The sequence below is a fragment of the Tursiops truncatus genome, chromosome 15 (genome assembly GCF_011762595.2).
Source record: "Tursiops truncatus isolate mTurTru1 chromosome 15, mTurTru1.mat.Y, whole genome shotgun sequence".
Classification (NCBI taxonomy): domain Eukaryota; kingdom Metazoa; phylum Chordata; class Mammalia; order Artiodactyla; family Delphinidae; genus Tursiops; species Tursiops truncatus.
This window is the reverse complement of record NC_047048.1, coordinates 22,852,364-22,875,047: the sequence shown is the minus strand read 5'-3', so window position 1 is coordinate 22,875,047 and position 22,684 is coordinate 22,852,364. Positions and strand designations below refer to the sequence as shown.

Below are 22,684 nucleotides of genomic sequence, written 5' to 3'. Positions count from 1 at the left end.
TGCCTTAGCTTAAAGATACTTTATTGTTGGGGAATTCCTTGGCTGTCCAATGGTTAGGACTCCGTGCTTTCACTGCCCAGGGCCCTGAGGGCCCGGGTTTAATCCTGATTCCACAAGCCCTGCAGTGTGGTCAAAAATAAATAAATAAATAAATAAAAATACTTAATTGCTAAAAAATGCTAACCATCATCTGAGCATTCAGTGGGTTGTAGTCTTTTTGCAATACTAATGTCAAACAGCACAGTTCACCATGACAAGTGTAATAATAATGGAAAAGTTTGAAATATTTTGGGAATGTCCAAAATGTGACACAGACACAAAATGAGCAAATGCTGTTGGGAAAAGGGCACTAATAGACTTGCTTGATGCGGAGTTGCCACAAACCCTTCAATCTGTAAAAAACTCAATACCTTCTAAGTGCAATACAGTGACGCACAATAAAACAAGGTATACCCATATGTTACTTATCCTCGGTAAAGTGAGCATAATAATGGCACCTATTTCAAGGTGTTAGGAGGATGCAGCTAAAGGGGCACTTCAGAAAGGGCTTAGCAAATGCCCGATTTACACCAAGAGCTCAGTGTATGTTGCTCTTAATAATGCTGGGTGTTTTTTTTCCTCCCTAAGATTGTAAACTCCTTGAGGTCAGGAACTCGGATTTTTCATTCTTGTGCCTACCATCATTACTTCAACTGTCTGAAACAGCGCTGTCCAATAGAACTTTCAAATATGGTAGCCACTAGCCACATACGGGTATTGAGCACTTGAAATGTGATTAATGCAATTTTATAACTGAATTTTTTGTTTTACTTCTAATAAGTTCTAATAAACTTACACAGCTACATGTGACTAGTGACCACTGTATTGGACAGTGCAGGTCAGTAAATGTCTGTTGAATGGAGGAGAGACTGAATGTACCAGTATATGGGACTAGGTAGAGGGAGAGAGAGCCGTGAGTTGAGAGAAGTGGAAAATACAAAGGAAGAAGAGAATAATGGACTCAGAGTTGATAGATGCCCTGGAAGGCCATCTATTTCCACTTCTACCCAGTGCTTGAATTCCTTCTCCTGTATTGCATTATACCTAGAAAAACCTTTTTCATCTTGAATGTTCTCCTTGTAACTTCTACCCTTTGCTCCTTACCCTCCTGGTGCTATGATCCAAGTTGCTAGTCACTCTACCATTATGAAAACACCCAAATAGAAGGTTGTTATTGTGGCTGTCTTTTTCCCAGAGCTTTCACTTCTCCAGGCCAAACAGCTCTTCATAATACAATTGACTAGTAGTGTTTTGTCGAGGAAGCTGCTCAACCTCATCTCTAAGAGGGGATAATCCTTGTACCTACCTCACAGGGCTGTTGTGAGGCTGGAATAAGATAATGTATGCAAAGGTGCTTGCACAGAGCCTGGCATTTAGAAAGTGCTCAATAAATGTTCATTATTGTTGACAAAGAAACATGCTTTGCCTTTGTTTTAGAATCATGGAGTTTATTTTTCTCAAACAGGCCTGTAGGGAGAAAGCAAAGACAAAGGGTTTTGTTGCTCTGAAAAGCAAGTGAATTGATGCCACTTACAAAGTGATAGAGTTACAAAATGAAGTTAATGATGTCAGAGATGGTGAATTTATACACACAGGCGCTGTAATGATTATTATAACCTGGATGATAGACCCAGTTTCTTAAAACAAACATTCTAACAAATGCAGTTTTCTATAACAAACGTAGTAAATTCAGTTTCTCACAGAAACATGAAAAATAGGCTTTGTAATAATCCTGTGTTTGAGGTTAAGTATTATATTCTTTTAGGATATTTCCATTTAAAAAGCAAATTATCACAGCAAACAGACCTATCAGAAACTCAATTTCAGGAAAATGAGATACAGAATAGATATTATTAAGACCTTTATTCTGCCTGGCTAGTGCTCTGTGTGTGTGTGTGTGTGTGTGTGTGTGTGTGTGCGCGCGCGCGCGCACGCGTATGATGACTTACTTGTGAATGTTCTTCAGTTTTCTCATCTTTCCAGTGATAACTAACCTAGGGCTTTTTATTCTCAAAAGCACCTGTATTAGTATCAATAAACGTCTTTCCTGCCAAGGCTTCTAATTAAGTCTTGTAGTTGCTTATGACAATGATTTTTAACTATGGTTTTAACCAGGACTGATTCAAAGTATTTGGAGCTTACAGTCTTTTATTCTGATATTGCTGCTATTACTGCCATCGGCATCCTTATTATTGCCGTTGGTTCATCACTCCAAACACTAGTCTCTGGCATCAGCGCTCAGTGCTGTTGTGAAGTCAGGTCCCTTCTTCCCACCTGCCAGATAACAACATGGTCCAGTTCTGAGTCAATGCTTGTTCCCCCAGCACAGCTGGAGAAAAGTGACACCAGGTGGCTCTCAGCAGTGTTTATCGGTCAACATCCATAAGTGCCTTCTCCCTTTGCCTGCTTCTACTAGTCCCAAGTTTTTACTCCACTCCTCTGACTTGGCGTGATACCACTTGGCAGATGGAGGAGGCATTCACTGAGAATAGTCAGGCGATCAAGAGTGGGGAGGGAATCCTCCAGCTTCCTGATACCAACAAACATATTTGCATCTGCTCGTATGGAAGAAGTATTTATCCCGCTACCCACACAGCTCAGCCCTGCATCTGTGCTTTGGTGCCGTCCTCTCGCTATACCAGGATCCTGCTCTATAACTCACCTCTCCAACATCTTTAACTTCTCTACTGGCTTTTCCGTCTAAGCATCCTCTAGTCAGTCATCTTGGGGAAAACCTCTCCCTTGACCCCTGTCATCTAGCTCTTGTCTATCCCTCGTACCCTCTCTAGCCAAGCTTCTGGAAAGAACTCGTGTTCTCACCACTGTCATTCCCATTCCCTTATCAACCCATGAGCTCCTACTTCATGGCTCCAGTGAAATCATTCTCATGCATGAATCATCATATCTACCAGTGCTGGGAGTTATTTTAACTGCTAGACCAGGCATGACCCCAGGCACTGTTCTAAACACCAACAATTACTCTCCCTACATTCATTCTACAATTCCTATAGATCCTACCGGCTCAACGTCTCCTGTAACCCCCAACTCCTCAGCCCCTAGTTCTCATGGCCCTAACCACTCCCTGTTTGGATTGCTGCTGTAGCTTTTTAGTTGGGGAAGGCTTCCTTCCAGACTGTCTTCTACAGGAACCTCTCTCAAATTCAAATCCGATCACATCATGCCATGACCTACAATGATTTTTACAGCTTTCATGGTAAACATAAACTTCTTAGCTTAACACCTAAGCCCTTTAATGATTTGGTCTCTGTCTCTTTTTTTTAGATTCATCGCCTACCATTTGTCCAAATCATCCTAATGGCTAACATTTATTGAGCTGCCCTTTATGTGCCAGGCACTGTGCTAGGTGCTTGCTTTTCTTCTTGTTTAAACCTCTCAGTAACTTGGTGGTTTAAACAGATAAGGAAATTGAGGCATAGAGAGCTTTGGAAACTTGTCCAAAGTAAGTGGTAGAACCGGACTGCAACTCGTATGTGACACTCAAGTTCAAGCCCTTAAGCGACATAGCAGTGTGCCTAAAGTGTAGACCTGGAGCTCCCACATCACAATATCCCAGATACTTGCTAAAGTGCAGATTCCTGTGGTGTGATGATTCACCCCACTCCTTGGGGGTGAGTCCCTAAGCTCTGCATTTTAAATACACTCTCTAGGCAAGGGACAAGGCATAGTATCACTGTCCTGTGCTGTGTACCTTTAACCATAAGAAACTATTCCTCCAGCACACCACACTGTTCCATTCCTCCGCACCTTTGCACAAGCTTTGCCTCTTACTGGAACATCTCTGCCTTCTCATCTTCATCTTTCAAGACTCAGCCCAAGTGGCCCCTCTTCTGGAAAGCCTTCTGTTATTCTTCACGCTGATTTTGAAGCCCCTCCTTGGTGCTTCCTGAGTGCAGCCCTCTACGGCATCACTTTCACATCTTATAACCACTGGCTCTTCCTGTCCATCCCCTCACCAGGACACAAGCTCTTCTGCCTTCTTCATCTGTCCCCCCAGCACCTTGTACATCCCCTTGCCGTAGTATATGCTGGCTAAGTGTTCGTTAGATTCACTTCCAGCCTCCATCTTCCTGGTTCATCCCTTTCCAATAGGCCACTGTTGGTGAACACTGCATTTTAATTGCTGTTTCATTTAGGAACATGTTCAGCTGCAAATCACAGAAAACCCAACTAACAGTGGCCTGAGCAATAAAGACATTTCATCACCTCACGTGCCTGGAGCATGGTGGCGGGGAGGTTCCAATTTGAGCACAAGGGCTCTGTTCCCCCAACAGGGTTATAGGTTCTTTCTGCTCTGCCTCTTACATAATGTTGCCTTTGTTGTATAAAATGAACAACTATGTTTACTTGTTCTTAGATTAATGTTCGTTTAAAATGCATATAACATTAAATTCCCCTAACCAATTACAGGTTCTCCCTGCTACCCAAAAGTAGAGAGTTCCTGTGAAAACTTTCATAAGCCAAAATGGCATAAAGCAAAGAAACGATTACCTTAGGACACATCTTGCTAAAGGATGCACAGAATAAATCGAGAAAAAGTACAGATGTTCACAGACAGTTCAAAACTGTGGTGGCGTGATGCTGAGGTGCTGAGTGTAGTTCCAGGGGAAGGAGCTTGGCAGTGCCACTCCACTGCTCGGAATACACACTTCCTCTGTAACAGTTTGCTGCAAAAAAAAACGCTGATCGCTCTTTTCACTTTTCACCTTTTCTGTTAAAGCAAAAATGCCCTTTGGATTTCTCTTGGTTAGCGAAAACAGGTACTATTATAGGTCTTTTGTAAAAGTGAAGTGCGTAAAGCAAACTTTCGAAAAGTGGGGGACACCTGGAATCCAGTTTACAAGCTTAGGTAACGAAAAGATTGTAAACCTTTGGAAATTTAATATACCTGATTTTCTTAAGAATTTCTAGTGCCAAACCAGCAAATTTTTCTTCAGTACTCTTTACAAACTTAATAAATTCATGCAAAATTATATGGCTTTCAATGTAAAAAGCATCAGTCTGTAATCAATTATATGTTTTAAATTGAAATCGCAAGGTGACAGTGACAAATTCTCAAATATGCCAGATTCTCTTAAATCTTACAGAGGCTTGAAATAAAAAACACATCAGATTGTCCTGAGGCAAATGTATTTTCCCATACTTCTACATAATCATATAACTGTATATCTTTTGTGGTTGTAGGATGAAAAAGTTTGTATATTTTCCATCAAATTTCCCATTGGGAAAAATATAAATGGCAAATAAATCATAATTAAAGAAATATAAATAAAAGTAAAGTATCATTTTAAATATGTATGAGATCAGTTATACCCTAGAGAAACAGGCAGACTTACTATTAGGAGTGTGAATTATTATAAACCTTTTGGAGGAAAATTTGGCTATTTGGCCCAAATTTTAAATTATTTTTTTCTTTGAAAGAACAATTCCACATCTAAGAGTTAATCCTACAAAAGTACCTCCTTTCTGATCAATGATGTATGTATAAAGATGCTTACAACAGCGTTGTTTGTAATCATGAAAAATTGGAAGCAACCTAAAAGCCCACTAAGAGTACACTGGTTAAATAAATGAAGCACATCATATAGTAGCAGCATTGAACGAGCTCCATGATTCAGCACCTAGAATGGATTCTGGCATATAGTGGACTCTCAATAAATATGGATGAATGAGTTGATAAAGAGTCAAAAGTAACTTGCTGTAGTGTTTGTTTTGTTCATTCATTCATTACTTCATTCATTCAGCTTCTGACTTCCCTAGCGGTCCAAGCGTGATTAAGACTCCACACTTCCAATGCAGGGGACGTGGGTTTGATCCCTGGTCGGGCAACTAAGATCCCACATGCTGTGCAGCCAAAAAATTTAAATTAAAAAAAAGTACATTCATTCAGCTCCATATTCTTTGGGAATGTGATGGTGAGCACAAACAGACCCAGGTACATCCACATCCCACCCCCCAAAAAAAACACAGTCTTTTAGAAGAGATACTCATTAATTTTTACAAATTTCAAATAAGGGTAAGACTTAATATGAGTTATGCAGAATAAGGACACAGTGTTATCAAGTTCTATGCTTGGGTGATTTGAGCTGGTCTTGGAGAACTAAAGTGAAGGAATGTATTTGTGAATTATATACAAATGTTAGTAAATGCACTGAAAAAGTTTTGGTTGAATCTATGCCAGTTCCAGCAATGGTTATGGGTTGTAATGGGATTAGGTATGACTTAGATTCTACATAAGCCATCTCCGTATTATTTGGAATTTTTCTCATAATAAGCATGTATTGCTTTTGTAATCAAAGCTATAAAGGTATATGTATCTTAAATCCAAACGAATAGTTTTCACACCGTGTTGGTGATTCTCAGTGTGTTGGGGGAAGAAGGTGAATTTACATTTTTGCTTGAGAGGAAAGAATAAAGTGGTAGAGCTAGAGTTGCTGTGGTGGGCAGAATTCTCAGATGGCCCCCAAGATTCCTGCCGCTAGTGCACATAGCTCCCAGTTATCCAATCAGAAACTAATTTAGGCACTGCTGTCAAAGGATTTTTCAGATGTAATTAAAGTGTGTAATCAGATGACTTTATTATTTTTTTTCTAATTGAATCTGTAGGTTTTTTGTTTATTTGTTTTGTTTTTTGGCCACACTGCACAGCTTGTGGGATCTTAATTCCCCGACCAGGGACCAAACCCAGGACCCCAACATTGGAAGCTCACAGTCCTAACCACTGGACTACCAGGGAATTCCCTCAATTGACTTTAAATTAAGAAGATTATTGTAGGTGGGCCTGACCTAATCAGGTGAGCCCTTAAACGAAGTCAGACAGGTTCAAGCAGAAGAGACTACTGTTGCTTTGAAGTAGCAAATATCCAAGAGTGAGCTGCCTGGACCTGAGGGCGGCCAGCCTCTTGGTGCTGAGAGCAGTCCCCATAACAACCCAAAAGAAAATGTGGACTTCAGAGCTACCTCCACAAGAAACTGAATCGCACCAACAATCAGTGAACTTGGAAGAGGACCTCAGCCGTCAGATGAGATCACAGCCATGGCCAACACGATTTCAGCCTGATGAGACCCTGACCCATACCCAGACTCCTGACCCTTGGGAATTGTGAGATAATAAATTTGTGTTAAGTTGCTAAGTTTGTGATAATTTGTTACATAGCACTAGAAACCTATTCTAGCTAGTATTGGGAATCAAAATTGCTTAAAACCTGCATCCTGACATACTAGTCCCCAACCTGATACGTAGGAATTGAAAAAAAAGTTGAGAATTGCTCTACCACCTGATAAGGAACGAGGTAATGGAATAAAACTTGCCTCCAGTACAAATGCATCAACCCCATCTCACCCAGAAACTTTGTTTTCCCTCATTACTGCAAAGCAACTATACAATTGCCTTTGAAACATTGACCTTTCCGGAAATATTTTTACCAGTCTTTCTCTTAGGGGTGTAACCAATATAGTCATGGGCATTTTCTTTCTGTCTCTCAGCAATAGTTGTTGTTACGCTGTAGAACTTATGTGGAATATTCTTTGCATTAAGCTCCCCAGCAGGTTGACAGTGATCAGTCTTGAAACCTGGCAATTGTTCTCCAACTCACTGCATGTTAGAATCAGCTGGAGGACTTAAAATATTGATTCCCAGCCTCTTGCCCCAGACCTATTGAATCAAAATTTCTGGGGTCGGGCCAAGACATTAGCATTTTCAAAAATCTCCCGGGTAATTATAATGTACAGCCAAGATGGAAACTTACTGGAGCTTACAGTAGAACCTCTCCAATTTTAATTGCATGCAGGTTACCTGGGGGTCTCGTTAAAATGCAGATTCAGATTCAGCAGATCTGGGGTGGGGCTTGAGATGTTGCATTTCTAACTCCCCAGGGATGCCGATGCTGCTGGTCCGTGGGCAATGCTTCGACTAGCAAGGGTTTACGGGATTGCTTTTCCAGCTGTATACCCCAATGTGGCAGCCTTAACTTCACGCCCATCCCCACGTCTGCCTGAGATGGCTCATCTTGCCTCTGTCTCTTTTATTCTGCCCCCCTATACGTAACATTCTCTTCTTCTTTTTCTCCCCTCTCCTTCCTGTATGCTATTGGTGTCTTCCCTTAGCCACCCTCCTCATTTTCTTCCTCTTTTTATCCCTTGTAGTTATAATTTGGTGGGCAAGATCTAAATCTACCTTCTTGGGAAGAGTCTCAAACTCTTACATAAAGCCTGGAGTCTTTCATGCAAGAGAAGAATCATCTCTTACCCATTTTAAATAAACACCCTGTAATGGCCAATTGTTTTTTCATTTTTGAAAACCACCAACCAAAATAAAATTTAAGGAGATTTTATTCAGAGGAAAGGGAATTATCCACAAGCTGTAATGAAGTATGGAATTGAGGGTTTTTTTCCCCCCCCACTCCCTTCAGAGTATGAAGCTGAGCTGCCTCCCTTTCCAGAAGGATATAAAGCCAAACAAGAAGCTGTTGTCACTGTGAGTATCACCCGGGCCCCAACCTTACTGAAAGGTTCTGACACGAAAACAGCACTGATGACTGGTGAGCATCAGACACTGTCATGAATCAGGGAGGGGGAAAGGAAAGGCACTGGAACCAGAACCAGAACCAGAACCAGGGCCAGTCATACCTCTGCTGCTAATGATGTGACTTAAAGGACATCACACAACCACTTTGAGCCTCAGTTTCTGCATCTGTTAAATGGAGCAGATAATCCTTGACTAACTCACAGGGCCTTTGTAGGGCTCAAATGAGATCCTAGATGAGGAAGGCCTTTGCAGTGGATTCAACATCATGTCCACGTTGGGGACAGTTTTGCAGATGGAGCAGATTTCTTTTTGCATAGCTGGGTGGGCTAAGACTGTACTAAGGAAGGAGAGAGGGCCAAGAACAAGGCAGCCAGGAAGGGAGGCCCTAAGGCAGTATGCTTGGAGTAAAATAGGGACTTAATGGAGTTTAAAATAAAAAGGTAAGGCTCTGAGAAATGAAGGGACTTGAGCAGGGTCACAGGGATGAGACAAAAACCTAAGTCACTAGACTTCAATATGTCACTGCAGCTGCCTCCATTAGAGATTCTGTGTCTAAGAACTTCCTTGGCTTGTGATTGTTCCTTTTTCATAGCATCCTGTTCTTGCTTTATGAATGCAATGCTTTCTCAAATTTCTCTGCAGATACTAATTACAGTTCTCTCCCCTGAATTATTTTTGCTTCTTCAAGGTCAGTTGTTCTTTATAGATCTTGATCTTTGTCTTTTATGCTGTTTATGTTCTTCATCTATGTAGAAAGTTTTGATTATTTATTCAAAATTTAAAATGCAAGCCTGAGTGGATATTTCTACATAGTTGGTATAGTTTTCTTCTACTGTCATACATGTTGGTTTGTTTTCTGGATGGGTCTCTTCCATGAATAGAAACACTGACTGGGAGCTCATGGGGAGTGATTGTCCACTGGAGGACTTTTCTTCAGGGTCAGCAGACAGGGACTCCCTATTTTGGGACTGGGCTGGGAGCCTCCACATCAATGTTGAGGTTTTTTTTTTCTCTTGACTGCCAAAATGGCACCCTGCGTAGTTCTACTCCTTCCCAGGCTGTTTGTTTAATTTGTTTACAGAAGATTCATTGGAAAGGAGGGAGAGCAGGTTATAAAAGGCTGCTGTGAATGCCAAAGGGGGCAGAAGCAGGAGGAGGGAGGATGGGGCAGCAGGCCACGGGGTCTCCAGCCAGATTTTCACTTAACCTCTCCCGTGTATTGTTTCCTTTCTCATTCCCACACTGTGAGGAACTGAACCTCTGAAGCCCTTTGGAATTCTGGTGGGAACGTGGACTCTCGTCTTCTGGGGGCAGTTTCCTCCTGTGGATTCTGACCTGCCACTCCTCCTCTCATCTGACAACAGGCTTTATTCTGTTTCTTTTGTAAATTTATTTTTGGCTGCATTGGGTCTTCGTTGCTGTGCCCAGGCTTTCTCTAGTTGCGGCAAGCGGTGTCTACTCTTTGCTGTGGTGCGCGGGCTTCTCATTGCGGTGGCTTCTCTTGTTGCGGAGGATGGGCTCTAGGCATGCGGGCTTCAGTAGTTGTGGCACATGGGCTCAGTAGTTGTGGCACGTGGGCTCAGTAGTTGTGGCTGGCAGGCTCTAGAGCACAGGCTCAGTAGTTGTGGCGCATGGACTTAGTTGATCCGTGGCATGTGGGATCTTCCTGGACCAGGGCTCGAGCCCATGTGCCCTGCATTGGCAGGTGGATTCTTAACCGCTGTGCCACCAGGGAAGCCCTATTCTGTTTCTTTTGGAAATGTCTGGAGATCTCTCATCCATTGACAGCCCTCCCAGTCTTTGTTATGGGTTTATTTCTTGGTTGTCCTTTATAGGTGTCTTGGGAGAGAAGAGAAAGATTTGTGCTCAGTATGCCCCCTTGAACCTAAAGTCTGACACAGACTTTTATTTTTGTTATATTATAAAAGAAAATACAATGATTTAAACTACATGAATTGATTTCCCTCCCCACCGCCACCCCAGGCGTCACCATCAGATGAGAGGGTTCTCTACGGCTTCAACACGGAACACCTTTACCCAGCTGCTCCTTTAGCCGTGGTCCCACAAGTATCCTGTCCTCAAGTTAAACGGGAAACAATCGACCCAGAAACATGTACGTAAGGAAGTGCAATCTCAGCTCTATAGTTCAGGACTTGTGACATTGCAGAACCATGGGGTGGGGACAGGGTGGACAGATAGACCTCAGGGAGACCACTTAATAAGAAAGAATGTGTTCTTGTTTAATTTTTATTTTTAAGAGAAGTAGCCTTTATTCCACTGATGTATCTTTTTTTTGAATTTTATTTTATTTATTTTTTTATACAGCAGGTTCCTATTAGTTATCTATTTTATACATACTAGTGTATATATGTTAATCCCAATCTCCCACTTCATCCCACCCGCCCTCCCGCTTTCCCCCCTCGGGGTCCACTGATGTATCTTTAAGGTTGAAAAGGAAGAAAGACACTTAAGTTCTTAAGTTCTACATTACATACAAAGGGGGAAAATGTAAAGAGTAAAAGAAAACGTCATGCTGTCTTGCTTTGTGTGTGGAAGCCAGAGATGCAGGCGTCCTCATCTTCCTCCCTGAGTCCCTGTTCCTCGCCCTCCCTGGTGCCAGGCCCTCTCCCGCTGGTTTGTTCTGCTCCCTCCACTAGTGGGCTTTGGGCTTTGGTAACCACTATTACTGTGCCCTTAGGTCCTTGTACCCCCGCCCCGTTCCCCTCTGACCTCAGTTCCTACCACACTCCCCTTGCGTATTTCCCTCCAGCTACACCGGCCTCCTGGCTGTGCCTGTGGCCCTGGCCCCGTGTGGGACCCCGTCTACAGCCCCGCCAGACTACAGAGGCTCAGAGGGATATTTTAAGTTTCGTCGGTAATCAGCCCAACTCAGCAGTCTAGAGTAAAATATAACATTTATGGTCATGTTGATTAATGGAGAATACCTTTTTTTGTTCGGAAGCGAATGTTTCTCCCAAATTAACTTGAGCCATTTTGGATTTTTGGTGGGAATTTTTTGTTTGTTTTAGGTTCCCCTAAAGAATATTTGGAAACATTCATCTTTCCAGTTCTGCTTCCTGGAATGGCTAGCCTGCTTCACCAAGCAAAGAAAGAAAAATGTTTTGAGGTCAGTTGTTTTGTTTCTTTATTTCTAAATGCTCAATAATGCATTTTTATCAGGTGGTAGCTCATTATCTTAGTACCGTCAAGTGGCTGTTTTCAAAATGATCCCTTTGGGAGGGAAAGCCTTGTTTCAGTCGCTTATCCAACTCCGGCCGGGACATCTAGTTGTGCACACACACGCACTGCCATCTGTCTGGCCGCCTGGCTCTGGGGAGGTTTTCTGCCTCGCTTGGCCTCCCTGCCTGCCCTTCTCCTGGGCAATTGGCATCTGCCAGGTGTCTTGGGTCTTCCTGCTCCCGTTATGACATGCACAGATTATAGCTCTCCTGCCCTCTTATCCAGCTCCAGATCGACCATCCCACCTCGGGGCTCCCCCTACTCCACTTCATGCCAAATGCCACGAATGTACTTGCTTTAGGAGAGGCCTGGCCCATGGTGAGTGCTCGGTGACTGCAGCTAGTTATCTGTATCGAGTTCCAGTCCTGGCGCACCGCCGTGTAAATACCCCAGAGGCTCCCTCTTTTCTGCAGTTGGCAGTGTACGTCGGGTGTGTGTCTTCCCTGCACAGTACTAGAATTTTGGATGACCTATACGCAGAGAGTAAAATAGCAACAGCATTTCACGTTGACCAAGTGCTTGCTCTGCTGGGTGCTTTGCTTAGGGCTTTATCATCACTCCCAACAGTTCTGTGAGGTTCCTCTTGATTCATATTGTCTGCATTTTGCAGATGAGAAAACGGACGAAGGGATAGATTCAGAAAGGTGATCAAGGGTGAATGGCAGAGCTAGGATTCAAATCCAAATTAAATGATTCAAAATGATATTTTAAAAAGTTGGCTGTAACTACAGTGCAAACCCCAATTTGTTTGACCCACGTCTTTAAAACATTCACAGATAATGGTGTCACCTGCTTGGTTGCCCTTCAGGACAGGATCTCTCTGTGAGAATAGGATACTGTCCTGATGCTTTTATATACCGAAGAGACAACGTTTTCACGTGCTCTAGCAAACACTCAACTTTCCTTTCGCGCTGGCTTGACGTTATACTGACCCTCCTGTCTCTTAGTCACCCCACTTTATACCTCCCCCTAATTCACTGCCACTGGTCCATTCAGCATAACATTCCTTCTGACAGGCCTCACCGTGACAGTTGTGTCTTTAGTAGAAGCAGAAACGAATTATGAGACGTTGATCTGGAACCAGGCAGCACGCTTGTGGAGGAGGTGTTTAGGGTACGCTGCTGGGCCCCGGTACACTGTTTGAGAACCGTGGATCCACATAAGGAGTCCAAGACCCCTCGGCCTGGCTTTCACGGCCCTCTGCAGTCTTTTCCCTCCTTCCTTAGAAGGACATCTCTCTCTGTTCTCCTTCCTGGGTGATACCCTCCAGCAGATAGAACCACTTGGAGGTCCCTGTACCTGCCCCACACTTCACGGCTTCTGTGCATATGTTCCTTCATTTTTTTTTTTTTTTTGAGAAAAAAATCCTTGAGTTCTTCTTCTCTGCATATTTAAGTTCTATTTGTTTTTTCAAACTCAGCTCTGTGGCTTCTCTTTCAGGCCTACTGTTCCCAAACTGGAAGCAATTGAACCCAGCCCTCAGATTTCAGAGTATCTCATCTATTCCTCTTCTAGTGGAAAATTAAGACATCCTTGACCCACAAATACACTTCATTTTATACATGTCTGTCTCCCCCAGTATTTTCAGTTCCTTGAGGACAGATTCTCTGATTTATTTTTGTATCTCTATTCAGTGCCTAGTATATCCTACCCAGTACCTAGCCCCTGGTGAATACATAGTTGGCCCTCAATAAATGAGTGCACAGTTGGACGTCAGGGGAGCACCTCTACTACTATGTCCTTGACCAAAACCCAGCTTTCTTCTATCTGGGAAGGCTGTTCTCTTGGGCTCATCCCTGGAGGGACGCCATGAAGGGGGGTGAGAGAAGAAGACATCCATATATTTCGTGAGTTAGTCAATGTAAGAGAGCAGTGGGTGGCAAATTCCACTGCCTAACCCTCCTTATATATTAATTATGCAATTAACTGGTAAATTGGGCTTTGGTTTATGGCATATTGATTAAGAACACATCTCTGGATGTGTTCTCAGGGTTACCTGGTTTTGACATCTCCCTCCACCCCAGCTGGCTGTACAGCCTTGGGCAAGTTATCTCGTCTTTCTGAGCCACCATCTTTTCCTTATGTGTAAAATGAAGATGATCATAGCACCTGCTCATGGTGTTACTGAACCAGGGACTGAACCAGGGTCATTTGCCTGATGCACAGCAAACCAAATACTAAGACACTGAGGTTTGCAGCAGAGAAGGGGTTTATTCACCAGGCAGCCAAGTGAGGAGATGGGAGAACAAGTCTCAGGTCCACATTCCCGAAGGCAAGGGGCTTGGGATATTTATGGGTGAAGAGTATACCGTCAGAGGTCCAGGGGAAGGTGATTGGAGGCAGGAAAAGGGTGAGGTGATCACTGCTCTGCACAAGTATATCTGAATTACATGCTTCTTTCTTCATGGGATACATGTTCAGAAAATAGAGGTGCTAGCATGATCTGAGGGTGGAGTTTTTGGCTCTCTGACGTCACAAGGTCATTCATGGGACAACTATGTAGGCCCAGTTTTAGGGTCGGTGGTCCCAACCAGTTTTAGCCTGCTTGAACTGGACAAGAGCTGACTCCAAGTTTCTGAAAAACAGCTTAAGTCACCGTTACTATAGCAACCCATACGTCAGAGGTGTTATCTATAGGAGGCGGTTACAGAGTCTTGTGATGTATTATCTAGGCTACATGAAGCTTGGAGGATATGCAATTTGCAAAAATAATTAAGGCATCCTTGATCAGTGAAAGCAGGTTATAAGCACAGGGGCTTTTAACAAGCAGTTCCCTTATCTGCTCAAGACAAGCTCAAGAATTTCTGTTAGCCACCAGTTTTGGTTAACCCTATGGGGCACAGTTTCAATGGGATTATCATGCTGATGAAATGAGGTGGCCCATACAAAGTACTTAGGGCAGTCCCTGGAATGTAGGAAGAACTCAGTAAATGTTAACTTATTATTATTATTATTATTTTGTTAACTTATTATTGATCATTAGTATTACTGGGCTGCAGGTTCTCCCCAGGTAGGGTGGGTTACACCCATTACCTGAGTGGGCTTGCTCTTGTTCCTTGGCTACCCAGAGGCCTTATTCAGCACTTGGTCCCAGCTCCCCCCCAAGCATCTGATTACACAAGGACTTCATGAAGAAGGTTTATTTTGCTGATACTTTCATAGAGAGGTGGGAAGAGGGCTTTGTTGGCATCTATCAAGCAATACTTCATTAATCCTCTCTAGAACCACGTCTGTCCTCTCCAGGCACCTCCTCCCACACAGCCTCTCCAGACCCCTTTTGGGTCCTGAACAATTCAGCTCTGGCTCTCAGCCTGCATAGCCCACTCAGCAAAGAAAAGTGCAGCATCCGGCTTACCCTTCCTTCCTCAAAATGCATTTCAACCGCTATTCATAGCTTTTGGTGGGTGGGAGTGGTGGTAGGGGGCTTCACACCTCTCACCCCAACAGAGACAGACTTGCAAGGTTTTCTTCATATTGCTCTGGCAGAAATTCTTAGTTTTGAGACACAGGCCTGGTGAATTCAAATCTGGGAAACCTTAATCCTACTATATTCTCCTGACATTCTGGTACAGACCAGTTGTCCAGATTGAACCAGAAAAAAACACAATGATCAGATCCCCATTTTCATTAACATGAGAAGCTGCTCTGCTGAAGGGGCTATAAACAGAAAAAGCTGGTAAAATGAATGCCAGCAATTCAGGTACTGACTGTCCATCCAGGTCATGGTGGTCCCCTCACTTGTGGTTTGACTGCTGCTATCATAATAGTTAGTGATCGTATTAATGGTCAGAGAAGCTATCTCACTGGTTAGTTGTCTACTGTGTGTCATCACTGGTCAAATTGCTTTATACGCATCATCACATTTCACCCTTACAATCAACCTCTAAGCCAGATCCCCTTTTCCATCAACCGCTTTTTACAGAGGAGGTCCCTGGAACTCAGAGAAGTCGAGCATTACCTAAGATCACTCAGCTAGTGAGCAATGGAGCAGGTCATCAGCCAAGGTCCAGATGCTCCGAGAGCCTGTGCTTTCATCCCTCTCAAAAAATGGGGCTTGGAGGCTGTCCTCTGAATAGCTCCAGGAAATACAAATTTTTTAAATTTGTGGTTCTTTCCTGGAGAACAGATTGCTACTTGCCTTAAGTTATAAAATCTAAACTGCTTCTATTCTTGTGTATTTTTCATTTGCTTGTTTGGCTTCCCCTGACGACTTAATTCTTGTCCCCCATTTGTAACTGAGCTTCCCCTCCTCTGTGTGGTGTTAAACAGGGCAAGGCGTGGCCATATGGAATGGTAGTGAGGCTGGGGGCCAGAGAGCAGAGCCCTTGGCCTGACCCTGTATGTATCAGATGGTCTTGCCTCTCTGGCTTCAGGTCCTGCTGCTAAATGAGAGAGACCAGACAATTCTGCAAGTCATATTTCAGGGGTCTTTGTTTTTAATCCTGCTGTTGGCCAAAGTATATTCAGTGTACCCTGCCTTTTATTAGCTTGATCAAAGGATGGAACGCAGTGATTAAACAATGAAATAAATGAGCACAATGGAATAACCTTTGTTTGGATATGTGTGAGAATATCTGCAAACATATTAAGCCACCCAAGTTCAGTTCCTTTCAACAAACATTTATTAAGCCCTACTATGTGCTGATCATGGGGCCAGGCCCTGGGGACCCAGAGAGGACAAGTCTGGCCCTGTCCTCAAGGAAACCACAGATGAGTAGCAAAGCCCTCGGTAGCTGAAGGATAAAGGTAGCTTTTATTTTCTTCCCCTTTGTTCTCTTTTGCTCCTCCAAAAGAAGAATGAATATGGAGAAACAGCGAGCGTGGATGTGGTGCTAGACATTCACTTCTAGACCTTAAGGCAGTTATATTCACTTGTGCAGCCTTTATTCTAATTTATTCAACTGTTATTCTTCTAATTTATACAAAAATCAGCTAAAAGGACAGTAATTAAGATTTTACATTGAGGGTTGCATGTCTAATTTTTGCCCATAAATAATTTTGTAACGAGGGGGGCTAGAAACAGCTTCCAGCCTCCAGGCAATGATAAAACGCTTTTAAAGAATCAGAGAAATTTCTATTTGTATTAGAGAGTAATGAGGCATCCTTGTGCCAACTCATACTTCATCTTTGACATCCCATGGATGAGCTGCCACTGGGACTAAATGAAAACAGATGAAACCTCAAATGCTGCAGGTGCTTGAATGGAGCATTAGACTTCCAATGCTATAATGAATGATCAAAGGATGTAAAAAAAGTGGGTTCCTAAAACTGATAACTTGCAAGAATTGATAAACTTTACAGGCAGCTAGACACCTAGTGTGACCACTTCCTTGCAGTGTGACCCTATGTAATCTGTGAGTAATCCTCAACTACTAAAGGGATGACAGAGGTGCTCTCGTTACCAGGAGGATGACTCACTGAAGGGTGCTCACAAGCACCGTTGAATGTTACCTTCCTGCCCCGCCTTCTCTTCAGTCTTTACCTGGAAGTTCAGTATTTGAATGCTTCAAATAGGCAAGATGGGTGAATTATCATTACTTCTTTCCATGCCAATCCTGATTCAGGATTTTAGGATTTCTTAATTAAATTTGATTCCCTCCCCCCCTCCCCCCCGCCCCCGACATCACGTGGTCTTTTGTGGGTTATTTTTGCTGGCTTAAACATTACATTATTGCCAGACCCAAGTGGAGCTCCTCTTATCCAGATCTGCACAACAGATTTGCATTTTCTTGATTCAGCTCTTCCTCACATCCTGTCATTGGGAATAGATGCTTAAACTGAATGATAACCAGCCTCCAGCCGAAATTGCATAACGGGAGCGTTCTTATCTGTCACCCACAATTGAATGTGCATCCAAATGGCTCTTGAACAGCAGCATAATTCATTGTTAATTAGGGCCATTCAAATTATATCTTGGACCGGCATTTGTATTAGGTCACTTAAGAATAATGGCTGATTTGTATTTTGCCCTTAAAATGCTGACTTCTAGTTATTTTTTCGTGCTTTCCTCATTTTCTGTTTTGTCCTGTGATATTGTTCCAGCAATACCTGGAACATAGTAGGGACCCACTAATAGTTGTGGGATGAATAAATGAATATGATTCTGCAAAAGTCAGAGCCTACTTTTAAGATCATAATTAAGTTACAGGAGCACATAGCTGTTACATGCAAGAGGTCATTTACTAACTGTACCTGCACTGTCTGGATTTATTACTTCCAGAGGTAGGTAGACCATGGGGAGGCTGTCCAGATCTGTCGGGTAGAGCTGAGGAAGGAACAAATCGTCTAAAATTGAAGGAGCCTCACAGCCAGTGGAGAGCCAGAGAGTTGAAAAAGAGGCTGGAATTCAAGAATAGTAGTTTCTAGCACATTTAGAGCCCGTGCTTTGTGCCAGACACTGTTTTAAGCACTTTAGCTGCGGAAACTCATTTAACGCTCCCAACAGTCTTCTGACGTGGGTGCTATTCTTGCCGTCTTACAGATGAGGGCCGTGCGGCACCAGGGTTAATCAACAAGCCAAGTACATAACTAGTGAGTGGCAGAGCCAAGAGTCAAACGAGCAGCCTGTTTCCTGAGTCTAGGAATTTGACCACTGGACCATGCTGACGGCAGGTCTAATGGCTTTCAAAAGCAGAGGCTAGATTTGGATAGGAAAGATGATCTGGGGACTTCCCTGGTGGTCCAGTGGCAAAAACTCCGTACTCCCAATGCAGGGGACCCAGGTTTGATCTCTGGTCAGGGAACAAGATCCTGCATTATGCAACTTAAGATCCTACATGCCACAACTAAGACCTGGCGCAGCCAAATGAATAAATAAATATTAAAAAAGAAAAAAAAGAAATGATCTGGAGGCACTAGAGAAGAGGACTAAGATGCTAGGCAGGCCTGGGGCAGACACCTCGTGGGGCAGAGCCTTTCATTAGATTGTCCTGTGAGCAGCAGGACACCTCAAGGAAAACCAGAGAGAGAGGCGACGCCTAATGACTAGGTCATAAAGCATTTGGTCAGTTACTCATACACCTGGTGTGTGTGTGTGTGTGTGTGTGTGTGTGTGTGTGTGTGTGTGTGTGTGTGTGTGTGTGTGTGTGTGTGTGTGTGTCTATGTGAATGAGGAGGTCTATGACACATGGTCCAGTGGTTCAGAATCTGGCCTATGGAATCAGACAGACTCTGCCTGGGACAGAGCGTGCAAGCTTGATGATTGTGATTTCGATTCATAATAACCCAATTTTGTATATATGCCATTTTAGATATTATGAATTAGACTGATGAATTTCATAACCAAATAGTTTGCTTGTCATTAGATATTTAAATCTTTCAAATGCTCAGAATAAAATTCAGATTATTTAATAACCAGATATTCCTCTATTCCTTAATTTTTAGAGAATACAATTAGAGGACTAAACCATAAATGTATAATTTCCATGAGTTATGTCAGCCTTAGAAGTAAATGAAGACCCTGCTCATTTCATGATATGAATTCAGCAAGTGAAATAGATTTCTTTAATCTTTTCCCAGAAGGTTGTTTTCAACTATGTGTAAAAAGGTCATAGAGAAAATTTAAGTGGCATCTGTAGGGCATTACACTGACTACCTATAAATAAAGTTGATGAGCCTCTTAGTTTTGCTGTGAAATTAGCTGGGTGCTAGCAGTGGTTTATATGTTGTTAAACAGCTATACTCTGTGAAAGGTAATGACTGGAAATGGTTAGTTTGTACAAATAGCTGGTAGAAGCATATCTGTGGGCCGATAATAGATACTGTACAGGCATTTCCTGAATGTAGATCATAGTATCCAAATTGTTAGCCAATAAATGAAAAATCACATGTAAGTTGGGGGAGAGATGACACTTTGGAGCCTTTGCTCTCCTATATTATATTTCAGTATTTCAGTAGTATTTGAAAATTTTAAAATACTAATGACTTATTTTTGTAATCAGAAAAAATAGAAGTTATAAATAAATAACAATTTCCAACCCATCTATTTGACCTTGCTGCCCTGTCTAGGTGATTTTCTTTGTCTCCTTCATGGTCACTGGCACACTGTGTAAACCACCTCATCTCCAACTTTTTACCATTCATTCTCTTTAATGTGTGACCCTCTGGCACCAACAATGCTCTGGTTCAACTCTTTTCAAGTTTCCTTAATGACCCAGTACCGCCAAATTCAGTGGCCTCTTCCAGGGACAAAGCAGAAAGGTGGCCAACAGAGCAGGAGCGGAGTGAGCGAACGAGACGGGAGGTGAGGGCGGCAAGGTCACTCTGCGCAGCCGTATCGTGTAGGCCAGTGAGGAGTGTGGGGTTTATTTTGAGAGCAATGGGAATTCATCAGAGTGATGGCTCTCAAGCCTGGTGGGCCCACTCTCCCTTTATCATCATATATTATAGTGCCCTTCTTACCTATCCTGAAATGAAAGGCTTAGTCCTGCTACCTATTTATCAGTTACCTGATTGATGTATTGTTGACAGTAAACCACCTGAAAACTTCATGGCTGAAAGAAACAATGATTTATTATTTCTTTTTGCCAGTGAGACTTGGCGGTTCTTCTGTCAGTCTCACCTCGACTCACCCATGTGGCTGCTTTCAGCTGGTGTCGAGGCTGCACCGGGAGGTCCAGGCTGCCCTCAGTCACCTGTCTGGGGCCTCAGTGCTGGCTCTTGGCTCTTCAGCTCCTCTCTGCCTGGCTCTCGTCCTCCAGCTGACCAGACCAGCTCCTTCACAGCCTGCTGTTTTCAGGGCAGCTTTCCAAAAGGCCGAAGGCAGAAGTGTAGGGCCGGAGCTCTGGAACTCCAGCATCACTTCCATTGCATTGCATTGCTCAAAACAGCTCACAAGGCCAGCAACTCAACAAAGCAACTCAACAGTGAGCAAGAAATGGACTCCATGTAGAAGAAGTAACAGAGTCACATTGCTAAGGGGCATGGACCCAGGAGGCATGATCAATTAGGGGCCACTATCATCGTAATCTATCCATACAATAATTTCAAATATATGTATATAGTGGCCATTTATATTATAGTGGGCTATAATATAAATGAGAAAGAAAATAAAAATCATTTGTAATATAGGTAACATGTATTTCCTTTTTCAAAGCTCAAATAAAACTACACTAGAAGGTATTATGAGGTGGTCACTTGCTTGCACCTATGCATAGACTCACAATGAACACAACAGCTACAAAAGGCAGAGTCATATGTGTTATGTCAGTCACTCAAATCCTGTAAGTGATATTGTCCTTGGTGATATGATTTTCTGAAATGGTTAGAAACTGAGGTTCTGAATAAAACATGGTACAATTTTCTCTTAATATACATGATAGTTGCTCTTCTGGAAAAATCAATGTATATTAAAACCATGCAGAAAGACTTTGTGTTTATATATTAAATGGAGCTAAGTTTTAGATTCAGATCATTGTAAACAGTTTTTTACCTAATAAACATCCAGTGAGATATTTGAAAATACTTAGGCTTCAGGCAGGTTTTTGTTTTGTTTTGTTTTGCTTTGTTTTGTTTTACACAGGACTCATAATCGCAGGGCATAGAATATCTCTGGTTCAGAAGTCTAAGTTGGGTCTGCAGGACTGTGTTCCTTCTGGAGGACCTAGGGGAGGATCTATCTATTTGCCTTTTTCCATTTCTAGAGGCTGCACATTCCTAGGCTCATAGCCCTCGTCTATCTTCAAAGCCAGCGATAGTATCACTCTGACCTCTGCTCCCATCATCACATCTTGTCTGACTCTTACCCTCCTTCCTCCCTTGTAAGAACTATTGTGATTACATTGGTCCCACCTGGATAAGCTTCCCATCTCATGATCCTTAATTTAATCACATCTGCAAAGTTCTTTTGCTGTGTAAGGTAACATTCACAGCTTTTGGGGATTAGGACCTGGACATCTTTGTGGGGTAATTATTCAACCTACTGCACCCAGGACATCAGCACTGTTTATTTTAAGGGAAAAACATTCAAAGGGCTGCAGGGCCAAGTAGCTAATGAAACAGGCATGGAATAACAATAAAGAGACACCAGGGAGTGGTTGGGCCTTGTGGCCACCACAGAAGCTCACGCACTACAGGGGCAGCTGCTACGTTTCTCATTTCCTACTGATCGTCACCATGCAGAACATGGGCTCAGTGTGGCCATACCTCCTGAGTTTTCAATAGAAGCCCCCAATTCATATTTTACCATGAACTGTCCTGATTAATTTTTAAAATACTTTTGACAGTTAATTTTCTTTCTTTCTTTTTTTTAAAATTTATTTATTTTGGGCTTCCCTGATGGCGCAGTGGTTAAGAATCCGCCTATCAATGCAGGGGACACGTGTTCGATCCCTGATCTGGGAAGATCCCACATGCTGCAGAGCAACTAAGCCCACGTGCCACAACTACTGAGCCTGCGCTCTAGAGCCCGTGAGCCACAACTACTGAGCCCATGTGCCACAACTGCTGAAGCCCGTGTGCCTAGAACCCATGCTTGGCACGCAGGCTCAGTAGTTGTGGCGTGTGGGCTTAGTTGCTCTACAGCATGTGGGATCTTCCCAGACCAGGGCTCGAATCCGTGTCCCCTGCACTGGCAGGCAGATTCTTAACCACTGTGCCACCAGGGAAGCCCAACAGTTAATTTTCAAAAAGATTAAACACAGCGTGCCAAACAGAGCACATTTGTAAGCTAGATCTCACCAACTGGTGATCTCTGGTTTGTACTCTTAAGTTCTCCTATGAGTTCCTGGTCTGCATTTCTTCACTATTTGCTGACTGTCCACCCTGCCCATCAGGACATACTGATCCCCCCTGCCACCAGACCACATCCTTAGGAACATAACTACTACCATTTATGAGGTGTCTCCTTTATGCCAGGTTCTG

At 43.0% G+C, this 22,684-nt stretch overlaps 1 protein-coding gene across 6 annotated transcripts in view; it reads left to right on the top strand.

The window, feature by feature from the left end:
• The window catches only part of IQCK (IQ motif containing K), a 126,238-nt gene that overhangs the window by 948 nt on the left and 102,606 nt on the right, over positions 1-22,684 (top strand). For all 6 annotated transcript variants that reach the window (XM_019921798.3, XM_073792256.1, XM_073792257.1 and 3 more), the window contains exons 2-4: positions 8,469-8,533; positions 10,568-10,697; positions 11,614-11,711. In XM_019921798.3, coding sequence (XP_019777357.2) covers positions 8,469-8,533; positions 10,568-10,697; positions 11,614-11,711 — 293 coding nt within the window. The remainder of the gene's footprint in view (positions 1-8,468; positions 8,534-10,567; positions 10,698-11,613; positions 11,712-22,684) is intronic.